The sequence below is a fragment of the Anguilla anguilla genome, chromosome 9 (genome assembly GCF_013347855.1).
Source record: "Anguilla anguilla isolate fAngAng1 chromosome 9, fAngAng1.pri, whole genome shotgun sequence".
NCBI classification, from domain to species: Eukaryota; Metazoa; Chordata; class Actinopteri; order Anguilliformes; family Anguillidae; genus Anguilla; species Anguilla anguilla.
In genome coordinates, this window is record NC_049209.1 from 40,213,407 (window position 1) to 40,225,941 (window position 12,535).

The following is a 12,535-nucleotide window of genomic DNA, read 5'->3' on the forward strand; positions in this document are numbered from 1 at the left end:
CATAAAATATGCTGCCATGTTCACGGTTTGAAGAAATGTTTTGTGCATGACAAAATAATAATGTTAAAAAAAAACAGGCGGCAAGGATTTTGATTTAGATGTTAATTCATTTTTTTGAGAGTCCACAAGTAGATTATGAAAGACAAGACAGAGATCTAACATTTGATGATTTGTGCAAAATCACAACATGCAATATTAGTAGTGCTTGCTTAGGCTTAGTTTTCTAAATACAGACTTGGCCTTTGCTCTTTTGAACTATACATTTAGTGAAAAACACCATAGCAAGCAGCAGCTATCACTGCTAGCCAGATGTAGTTAGGCTGGTTAATTCAGATTCCAAAGTTTGTGAGCATAAACCAAATTTGTTTCAAGTTCAAAATGTAGTATCATTTTCCACTGGCAGAGCCAACATCTACCAAAAATTATTTATATATAATACAGCAAAAAAACATATGCAATATGATGTGAGTGATGCAAAATTACTGGAAGTTAGATCCCAAAGGCACTCCTAGACTTTTACCTTACACCAACAAACCCCGTAGCCATGTCAATATTCATGATATACTACAGGTTTGAGCGGCATAATGATTACTAATATACAAATTTGTTATGAGAGAAAGCACTCCCGTTATATTACAAACAGCTGAAAACAATTGTGCAGTTCAATTAAGCTGACAATATCTTTCTTTCAGTTGCTACAGTATCTAGTACACTACAATTTTTAAAGTTAAATTATGTTTTAAATAATGGCCAAAAAGAAAGAACTTTTTCTAGAAACTCACCAGTCAATTTTTCTTTTGAAAGATAAAGGCTGTTCCATTCGTGAGATTGGCAAGAAACGGAAGATTTCATACAAACGTGTGCACTACTGTCTTGAAAGAGAGCAAACTAGATCTAAACCAGGACAGAAAGAAAAGTAGAAGGCCCAAATGCATGACTGTGCAAGAGGACATCAGCGTCTTTAGTCTGGAATGTATTTTGAGGGCTATGCAAGAAATCTCAACAGCACCTCTACATGGTTAATGATAGTATGATTTTACTTAATCAGACTGAATTTGAGAGCTCTTGAACCACAGTTACTCTTGTATTCCCTCAGTAGCTGGCCAATATAAAATTAGATATTTCCTGCTGAACCATATATAAACCGACTCCCAACTGTCTTGAGTTGAGGAATCCATGTAAGGAAACCGGTGTCTAATGAAGGCATGCCAACTGTTACCTGCTCTTCACAAGAAAACCAGCTCAGCAGACATAGCTGTACTGTACTGTATGTGAACTTAAGGTGTGAGTCATGAAAATTTGAAAGCACTTTAAATGCAACTTTTAAAACATTTTAATATGGACAAACCAATAGGGCTACTGTATGCTTTAACCTCCAAATGCTATCAATAAGGCAACAATTAAAGTCTGAGAATATATCCAAAATAATTATTTTAATGATACAAAAAGAAAAGCTCAGCTTGTGTTTAGATACATTTACAATGTCCACAGAACTGGTATACCTGTTAACCGGGGCCAAAGACAACAAGAATAACAATACCATGAATTAGGAAATGTACGCAATACTAACTATTGCACAAATACATAAAAAGCTACTCAGGTAGCTACTCAGTTACACCTGACAAGAAAACTGAATAAAGTCGGTGCTAGTGAACAAGCAGTGTACATAAAACAGAACTTTACATTATTTATGAAGGAATATATTTGTGTGACAGTAGGAGTACTGAGAAGCAGAAACCTCCACAACACTGGGTGGTGCAGCATGTTGGCTTGCATCCTTTAACAGGAGTCCGCAATCTATAGCCTACCACCTTGATCAGATGACAGGGATTGCCTAAGACAGAGAGCTTGTCCTTTTCGAAACTGAACGGACACAAATACAAGGTTTAATCACTGTCTTCCTGAAAGAGGAAACTGTGATAATCAAGAACAGCTCAGAGAAAGTCACGTTTAATGACACTCACAGAAGTGTGATAGTGTAACCTTCCACGTAGTAAAGAAATGTTTATGGCACAATACAAAAATTTAGTTTTTGACTGTTTTTTAGTTACTGTGTTAATAGGATGACAGCAGTGTTCTGTAGGATATTTTATGTATATACTGACAAAACAATGTGCAAACGTGATGGTGAAATATGATTAATAATCCCACCGCTAGTAGGCCTACTTAACATGAATTCAGTAAAACACACTGTATAGATGGGTTTATGCACCTCTGATAGGCCCATTGGGTAATAAGGAGAATACTATGATGTGACACATAGCTTTGGGACATCACCATTTCAAATTAATTTCCATTTGAGTAGTTTACTAAATGATATTAATAAGAAGTTATTTTCCTTTGATTAACTTTTAAAAAATTACCTGCATTTTACCTTCAGAGATAACTTTATTTATAAGTCCCAGAGATTTTTAAGGTTTTTAGCTCGAAGCATTAAGTGACCTTTGCACATTGCATAGGAAATGAATGAAGCTGAGGTTTAGCACTCAAAATCAGGACAAAGCACCTTGCGGTTAGCAGGTATTTTTCTGGCTCAAAATCAGGCAAAGGTGGTAGTCCCTCTCTATCAAAATCACTACATGTGCCATGCGTGTGCCGCATGTGTGCTGTGCCTTCCTCTGGCCCATGCACCACCTCAGTGTAGCTTGGAAATCATGTAACTATAACAATAATATGGCATTAAAACAGATTTTAAATAAAATTAAAAAAACACAAATACCAGCCTTTTCCGAACATAACAAGAGGCACAACAGTCTTGTATGCGGGCCGTCAAAGATTTAGGGCCTGTTTACACAGTTCACATCCTGAGTTTGAACATTTCAGTTTCTGGTTTTAAATTTTTATAAAATCTCTATAAGCAGTCCTCCTAGTTCCAGGATTCCTGATCTGGGTCAACAATTGCCATTTTGCAACACAATCCAGACGGGGCTCCAGAGTGCCAGCAATTGCCTGCATATTGCAAGCATTTCACTTTTTAATTGATTGGAGAGTTGCAGGATTTAGCTGATCAGATGCATATTTTTCTCTTTCCACAAAATCCTTAAAGTTTAATACCAACACAGATGGGTAGTTCCAAGTCAGTGATTCAGGACAATGATGCAAGTGGGTAAGGTAACAGTACTGCAGCAACCCTTGTTGGTTGGATGCAGATCTATATTGTTTAGTGTGGTCTGAATCCTCTCTGCCAAGCAGTCATCATTAGATGAAGCAGTTTTTTTTTTTGGTAGAAGCTGTTAGAAATAGCTGGAGTTAATGGACGGGTGTCTGTTTGCTCTGTCCCTCTTGTCCCCATTAGTATTGTCTCATGACGTTGTGCATTATAAACTATAAGAATAGAATAACACAACTAGTTCTGTTAGCAGCGTCTACGCTGCACCTCAGTTTGTTGTTTTATGCTACTCACTGTTCAGTTAAAAGAGCATAATAAAGTGCAGTCATGGCAATTTAAATAATATTTACCTCAATGTCTTCTAGCTAACCTGGCAGCTACTCATTTCATCATTATGGAACTGAAATCCAATCACTAAAAAAGGGAAGTAACATTAGTAAGTTAAGTTACTTGACATCTAATGTTAGCTAACTATATTACATTCACTTACTAAATGATATTAACATTTTATTATTTACGCTATATCCTAGGCTAAGTTATACATATAATACCCAAATGCATTCTGTATTTAAGAAAGGACACACAGTGTCATTGATGCAAAGCACCACTCTTACATAGCACCCCCGAATTTCAGCTACTTCAGTGCTTCAGCTATTTCATCTACTTCAGTTCTCCCTTGTGGAGAATTCAGAGCCAGCTAAACGTGAGTGAATAAGCGAGTTACAAGCAAGCAGCCAAAACTGGGCTTCATGTCTGAAGGTCATTTCCTGGTCTTGTTGAGAGACATTGCTCTTAATGCCAGTGTGGTTAGATTCAGCGTAAGTGTTTCAGCCACCTGTTTCAATGTAAGTCAATGGTAACAATACTGTCAAAATGTGAAGCAAATATTTTTTTCCCCACAAGATAATGTAGTCACAATAGGTGTTTTTTATTCATCTAATGTCTCCCCATGCGCCTATTTGCTAAGTTATTGTGCTATTTGGACAGGATTTTAATATTTTGTCAGTTTGTATCTCACCCGCTTAGTGGAAAACTTGGACACAGCCGGACTTCATGCCAATATAAGGGTCTCCCTTTTCCCTACTGCGCATTCTTTGCTTCCAATTTGCACAACATGGCATTGCCTGAAAACTGCACTTCCATGGTTCTTATACAGTTCAGTGGTTTCAAAACCAAGTCAATGGGTGACATCACAGTGACTTGGTCCATATTTTTTATACAGTCTATGGTTAGAAGCCAGGTCCATGAGGTGCTTTGCATCAAAAATCTGCGTTCAGCTAGATAGCTAACTACCCAGTGAATTATAACTGTTTGGGAGTTTATAGGCTACGTTCATTTATAACAACACTTTGTCCCTGAGGTACATTTGTGTTGATTATGCTACCGTGCTGCTCTGCAGAAGTGCTGCTATTGCATGTTCAAATGATAGTAATCCAATGAGCACAAGGTTTTTGAATTGAATTAATTGCATTAGGCGGAACATTTCTCTATGAAAGAAAAACTCTGGCTTAAAATGAATTTGCCTTTCTTCTGTACTCTGTGTCTGTCCAGTGCCTATACATTGATGTGTACAAAATATAACCAATTAAATAAAAGAAGGAAATAAAGAAAAGGAATTCTAAATATTTTAGCTGTTGAACAATTTTCTTAATGTTGTAAAAGCGGTATGTTATGAATCAACACATGGAACATAAAATGACACATCTGACATAATTATTTGTTTTAATTCTGAAGTATACTGTATAAGTAAATATTTGGATTTTGTGTAATTCTCTCAGATATGTTTGGCTCAGTACAGACAAGGGCAGGGGTTTGCTTGTGACATGTATGAACCAGGCCAAGTATTTTAATTTACCTATAGTACGAATATGGCTAACATTTTTAAGGATGAAAATATCACATACACAGCAGCACACTTCCGGTCTGCAGACTTCATCACTGAATTCATTTTATCAAGACTTTTCTTTCATAGACATGTACTTTGTTATGTCTCATTGCTTTTCTTGAACGTTTATTCATAAATGTCAGCTTTCCTAGGTGATATCTTTTGTAAATTCAAAAGAGGGTGCACATTATTGTGGAGGATGTACAGTTCTGGCCATATTATTCTCACCTCATGCCTTGCACTGCTGTATGAAAAATGCCACAAAATGCAGCATGACTCATCAGCCTCCACTTTAGGGTACAGATGCATTTAGCTCCAACTTTAATCTTCTTCACTCTGTGATGACATACATTGGCTACCAGGTGGTGCCCGGATTCCGAATGGCAAGTAATCCATTAGAGTAGGTAGGATGCTATACAAGTTACCCATCCACAACTTAAAGCCCCATTCCTGATTCTAGCTGCTTCTGCAGGAAATGAGATAAGAGATTTGTGGGCATGAGTTTACAGAGTTTCTTTCCCATCTACAGTCTACAAGCTGAATGACTGGACTGGACAGAGTAACTCACAGAGCTGGCCTGAAGAGGCTGCAACTGCTCAAGGAGAGCACAGCTGGTGCAGAGAGATACATTCTGTGCAGGAATACTGCAGTTGCTAAATCAACCAGAAGAGGCCCTTTTTGAGGAGTAAGATGGACAATGCATTGCTGGTTGAAACCCTCCCACCCCAGGGGCGACTTTACAAACAATTATCTGCTGCCACAAGTGACCCCTGACCACAGTAGATACGGAACAGTCAGCATTCTGTCCACACCACACATCTTTTGTGAGCAGGTATATTCACTTTTACATTATTGTTGTGTGTGTGAATCATAATATCCCTTATATACACCAATAAAAAACACCAGAATAGGACTAATATTGACAACTCATTGGACTCCGCTTTAGCCAAAGAGTTGATGCACACTGTACAGTACTTGGCACATCCATTCCTGGCTGAATGCCAATTCTTGGAGTAATATGTATCCAGACGTGCTGTACAACAGGTAATTTTCTTAAGGGTTCAGACAGAAGGATTTACTTTGAGATTCCTTCCAGGACATTCCTGCTCCCACTTCCATTCTCGACAGGTTTTACAGCCAGATGTCACTGGTGCTTGGGCGCCATGGCCACTTTCTCTCCTAGCCTCCTGATCAGCTCAGCTAGGTCTTCCATGTTGTGGGATTTTTCCTCCAGGAGCTCATAGCGCAGGCTAGAGATGTCCTGCTTGATCTCCTTCAGCTCACCTGAGAGAGAGAGAGTAAGAGAGAGAGAGAGAGAGAGAGAGGTTATTCAACAGGTCACCACTAAAAATTGTTCACATAATTCTGCCAGTCACTGTTCCACAATATTCTACCAGTCACCATTTCACATCATTCCACGGGTCACTCCTAAAGAGTATTCCACACAATTCTGCTAGTCAGTAAAGACCCTTTTAGTGTTTGTTATAACTATAGTGTAATTTGTATGTGGACACTAACTGGAAACAGATTTTGTCAAGCGCAGGCAGTGTACCAGCAGCTGGAACTGTATTTCCTGCATTGGCTGCTGTAGCGGCAAACTCATCATGGCATCAGTAGACACTGCGTGTTAATTAACTGAAGGAACTACACTGAGCCTTAGTAAACTGAAATTTTTACTAACACGGTTAATATAACACGGTTAAACTAACACATACAGTAAACTCAAATGCCTCGAATGTCCTATTTATTTTCTCATACAAGGCTAACACTCAATACAAATGATTGGGTATTGTTTATTTTTCAAAGAAAGACAACAATTTAAAGAATAAATTTACGATTAACTATACAGACCTCGTTATTATGACTGCCTTGACTGACTGGTGCTAGCTGTGCTGTATTGAGTTAGCCAAGCCTGCCCTGGAGGTACACATAGCCTACTTGTGTACTCACATGCCGCAGTACGCAATAGGTAAATTTTTGTGGGTATAGAAAGGAATTTTGAATAAGTTTTAAGCAACTTGCATGAATGCATTAGCTAGCTAAATAAGAGTAGATGAAAGAGATGTTTTGTTAACTTTGATTAAACAGGCTACAATTTGACATCAGTGGATGTGCTATCTACAATATTATTTGGGGCAGAATATTTTCTAAAAAGTCATACTGCTGAAAACATAGCTGAAGTCAAGATAGCTCTCATGGTCATGGATGAGTAGGGCATCCAAAATAAAGTAAGGTGCCTTGTTACTGATGCAGCACCAAATTTGATAGCATGTGCAAGCATCCTTAAAAAGAGACACATAGCATGCATTGCACATTAACTAAATTTTGTTGTCAAGAAAGCCATAGAACAGACACTTCGACTGGATGATATTAGATCAAAAGCCAAAAAGACAGTTGGCTATTTTAGATCAAGTACAACAGCTCAGGAGAGGTTTTTCCAAGTGCAGCAACACTAAAACTCATCCAAGAGGTAGACGCAAGATGGAACAGCACCTATGCCCTGTAACAGCATTTGTTTGACCTGAGAGAACCAGTTGGAGCTGCACTGGTAACTCTGAGGACAGACCTGTCACATTTGACCCCTGAGGAGTATCACTATTAATTAGAATACTCTCATTTCAATGAAGCACCTACTGAGCTGTCTGAAGAGGAGAGTATCTGGATCAAAGGTCATTCCTCTCATCCGCATTCTTAGGCATACTGAGAGCATTAAACAGTCTCAAGTTGTGGATGGAAAAGCACTGCAGTTGTCCAGCAACCTTCTAAGGTGGCTTAGTGAAAGGCTGTCGTCCTTTGAAACATTGAGTGTGATGACACTGGCCATACTGCTGGACCTAAGGTATAAATCTGGGTTTCTGCAGCCAGTCAAATGCACAGACAGCTGTGAAACAGCTGACAGCAAAATGTGCCTCCATAATTAGGTCAGAGACTTCCAAAAACACACCATGCACTAACTCTCAAATGTACCTGTTACAGGCAAAGCGAGCAGAAACTTTCAGCCACGACTGCAACTCACTCAGGTATTGTTACGTTTAATCTTTCTGTTTCTATTAGCCCTTGCGTTTGACAACAGTTTTGTTACATAGGACATTTATTCAAAATGAGTCATTAGTTTTTTTTGTTTTTTTTCAGGTGAGGGTCTGTGGGATCTTTTGGACAGCCATGTGGTGGAAGTCAGGTGGGTCAAAAATGTCACAGAGGATGCTACAGTCGAGGTGCAGCGCTAACTTAGTAACCCAAATATTCTTCACTCTGAGGATCCACTGTGATTCTCGCCCCTTCAGAAAGCTGTTAATCCACACCTATATCGACTTGCATTGGAGTTTCTGTGCACACCTGCCTCCTCGGTCCCATGCAAACTAATTTTCTCAGGCAGAAGTTGTAAATAAGAAAAGAAATGAACTCAGCCCTTGTATAGTAGAACAAAACCTATTCCTGAACAAAATCCTTTGAATTCAATGAACCTGTTAAATGTTGCATAAGAACCTCCTCCCCGCATTTAAATTCACTGCACCCACCCCCCCCCCCCCCCCCAGCCCTAATTGGAATGAGATTCAGCTGCTACCCTACCACTTTTGAGCTAACCAACCTGTGAAACCATAGCAACATGCTTAAACAATAGCCACCTAGTTAGTGCCAGCAAAAAAGTTCATGCTTTGAGAGTGAATTTCCCCAAAATATTAACAACCCCTCCTTATATTTTAATCTTTGGCAAGAGACCATAACAGACTTTGCGGAGGCTTCCACATTGTGTGTTAAAAGCCTTTTAACACACACCTCATTGTGGATTATTCCTTACCTACTCCCCTGACAGTATTTCACATTATTCCACACTATATTCTGCCAGGGGCCTATTCAGACAGAGTTTGAGTGTATCCCACTGACTAAAATGTTCGTATTTCACAAAGAATGCTTAATGAGTGACATATATTTCTAATAATGAATAAAAACGGATAGTATATTGTCATTGTTCTATTCCAAATTATGGAAACAACTCTCCACATAAGCTCACCACAGAGGATGCTCAAACAATAGGCACACAAAGACCCAGAATTCAATTTTCCACACCGGCTCCAGAGATTTCAGATTTTCAGTGTTTACAGAAAGAGCGCTGACAAAACCCACCTTCATTCACTTCATCACTTTCTTTGTCAATCTGTGCTTTGAGAATGTAACGTTTGATGAGCCGTTTCATTATTTTCTGTGAAACAGAGTAGAGAGTTGTGTAGCGAAAAAATGAACACATAAACACACATAACACATTGCATTAATACAGAACTATGTGATTGTTATATTATTAGTGTTTATTTCATATTACTGTGTTATATTATTATTAGGCTATATTGTTATGCTATGTTACATTTTGTATTATTATATTTGTGTACAGTATGCATTTCTGGATTTTTATTAGCTTTTTCAGAATTCAAAGACTTAATGAACAAGCATTTTATTTAATTAATTGAATTGCATTTTGCAGGCAATATAAATCTACACAGGGTAAACTACATAGGGACTATTTTAGGTATGAGTTGTTATTGCATAAAGAGGCCTTTAAGGACACGCTAAATTCCCTCGAAGAAGAATTTTATTTATGTATGCCAATTAAATTTTTATAATAATGTTTGTTATAGTCTGACTGAGTCAAGGGTATAGCCCATTCAAAGACTGAAGAGATAATGGCATCTACTGTACCTGGTACCGGCTTGGGCAAGGTGAATTTCTGTCACTCAAATCCTGGCTTTTTCCCAGCTGAAATGAGGAAAATGTCCACACATTGGTTCACATAAAGGATAAGCTGTCCCCAGTCTTTAATGAGCCAGAACAGTTAGGGGCTTCATAAAAATATATTACCATCAGCACAAACAATACAGGTTAAAAAAGGAAAGATGTTGTTGTACTGTACTACTTGTAAGTTGTACTACTTGTAGTCACTGAGTTTAGTTGTCACAGTAAGTACAAATTCTTAACTTTATATTCCATATTTCATTGGATTTTACAGGGAGTAAAAGAACAATGTGAAAATAATACAGGGGTAAATCACAGAAAGTGCTATAAATGGAGGAAATCGTGGAAATGGGGAAAAAAAGTCACGAAACTTCCTTAAAAAAATGGCAAAAAATCACTGACTCCGTGAATTTAAGGAAAATAAATTACGTGTTCAACTACCTAATTAGGAGCCTGTTGATTTACATATGTCTTTCATTTGATCAAAAAAGCGACCTATTTTTATGTAATTGTTTGCAAAGTAGCACAGTAGGCACAATGTAACACAATATCAACATGGGAATTTTATTCTTCAGGGCATGCAAAGCTATTACTGATATAATATAGGTGAAAAGCACCTAATAATGAAAAATTAGCAGCGTGTTAAATTTATGGGATTGAGATTGTGGTTGGAACAAAAACCAGCATACACAGGGGGGCCCCAGGACCCAATTTGGGAACCACTGGTGTAAACCCACTATTAACAGGAAGATATATGAGAATTAATAAACATTTATAAACAATTCAACTTGACAAAAGTGTATCATAAAATATTTTTTCCCCTGTACATGTATTTACACTGCACAAATTTTTCATTCTCATTGCTTATCTCATACAACCACTAGAGGCCACCTTTCACCACAATACCTGCCACAGGGAGGCATTTGAAGACTTTTCTACATGAATTGTCAATCTCGATCAGAGTGGATATGTTAAAAAAATGTATTAATACATTTTTTTAAATTAAATAATAATAATGATAATACACACACACACACACACACACACACACATTGGATAATATATGTCGGGTGCTACACATTTTGAATGTTAAATCTTATGCTGTATAGTTTGTTGATGCAGATAAGTTATTTGATCACCAAAAAGGGTTAAATCTCTATGAAAGCATATGGGATGTTATTTTAATCATATTAATATTATTATATGATTAAAATACCAAATACCAATGCTTCTGCTACTGTAATCTCAGGCAATGTTTATTCTACAACCACTAAAGGCATTCAGCAAGGAGCACCTTTTGTTCATTCTTTCCATGAAACCTTTGGTTGGTTTCATGGAAACCGCAATCTAACCTTGGTATTATACACCTGCCTCCCCCAAATGTGCTGAATATCATTGAAAATGTTTTCTCTATTTCCCGTTGTTAAAAAATTGGAATAAATCATCCTTACAACCACTTTGTCACGTTATTTAAGGATTAGCATGCTGATTGTGATATTCTAGTTGTTTCGCACTTCAAATAAAAATATTCTCCTCCCTAGAGAAATCTATTTGCAATAATTATAACAGAACTCAAATCAATACAAAGTGATATCAACAGATGGTACAATTTGCCTACTGCATTATCAAGCAGGATCTCAATTATAAAAATGACTATCTTCCCAGAATACATTTTTGTACCAGTCTTGCTACCACTCTCTTCCCCTCCTGGGTATTACGATAAAAGAGACAGCATTATGTCTCAGTTTATAGGGATGGGAAACCAAACAAAAATTAAGTTAGATCGTTTTCAGAGAAAGAAAGAGGTTTCATTTACAGGTCTCTCTTTAAAACAATGTTTCAAAGCACACAATAAGCACACACATTTTACCTGGCAAAAAATTGACAGCCTATATATATACTGAATATATGTGCCATGGCACTGTAAAACGAATAGGGAACCAGCTAGTGGGTGGGGCTGGTTGCTGCAGTGGGAGGGGAGCTTGGCCAGTCTGGGAGGGAGGAACTGTTTGGAGGTAGGGCAGGAGGAAAGAGGGGAGGAAGCCATGACAAGAATGAGTGTGAGGGTGGGGGTGGGGGTGGGGGTGGTTGGGCCAGTGATGTTGGTGATTAAAATGATGATTGATATTGTACCTGCAGACAATTTTACAAATTCACAAAAAAATTATAAATCATTTGATTTGGCTCTGTACTTCACAATTTTAGATTTATGATAAACAATTGTGGTTAAAGTGGGCATGTTTTTATTTTTCGACACTTTGGTTTCACCATGTAGAAATTACAGCACTTTTCATACATTGTCATCCCGTTTCAGGGCACCATAATGTTGTTATTATTCAATAGTTAAATAATGTATTTAACTATTGCATACAGCATACTCCTGTGCAACTGGCATAGCTAGCATGGTACATGGGCCACTAGCATAGCTTCCATGAGAAGCTTACAGTTCAGGGGTCTGCAGCCCTGGTCATGGAGAGCCACACGGCCTGCTGGTTTTCATGGCTGTGATGGGGTGCAAATGACACTCACCTCATTCAGCTCAGCGTCGCCCTTCCCGACCTCCTCTCGTCTGTGCAGCAGTAGCATTAGGAGGTCTCTGATGCGCAGCACTAAACAGATGACTGACTTTGGGCTGGGCACCAGGTTAAAGGGGACAGGAAGAGTCCTCCCCTCCTCAAAGTAGGAGAACCAGAGTTTAGACCTGGCAAACTTCCACTCCACGTCAGCGTCATCCTGCACTTGGCATTGAGAGAGAGAGAGAGAGAGAGAGAGAGATAGCAAGAGAGAGGGAGAGAGTTTGTAATCATTGTTGTCTT

The 12,535-nt window shown here is 38.3% G+C and overlaps 1 protein-coding gene across 2 annotated transcripts in view; it reads right to left on the reverse strand.

The window, feature by feature from the left end:
- Positions 1 to 1,413: 1,413 nt before the first annotated feature.
- The window catches only part of trpc6a (transient receptor potential cation channel, subfamily C, member 6a), a 47,041-nt gene continuing 35,919 nt past the window's right edge, over positions 1,414 to 12,535 (reverse strand). The window contains exons 9-12 of one of the 2 annotated variants that reach the window (XM_035433072.1): positions 12,249 to 12,452; positions 9,687 to 9,743; positions 9,120 to 9,195; positions 1,414 to 6,278 (exon numbers count right to left, since the gene is read on the reverse strand). In XM_035433072.1, coding sequence (XP_035288963.1) covers positions 6,139 to 6,278; positions 9,120 to 9,195; positions 9,687 to 9,743; positions 12,249 to 12,452 — 477 coding nt within the window. In that variant the 3' untranslated portion in view covers positions 1,414 to 6,138. Of the gene's footprint in view, positions 6,279 to 9,119; positions 9,196 to 9,686; positions 9,744 to 12,248; positions 12,458 to 12,535 lie in introns of those variants that run through there. The other variant, XR_004766884.1, reaches the window with a different exon arrangement.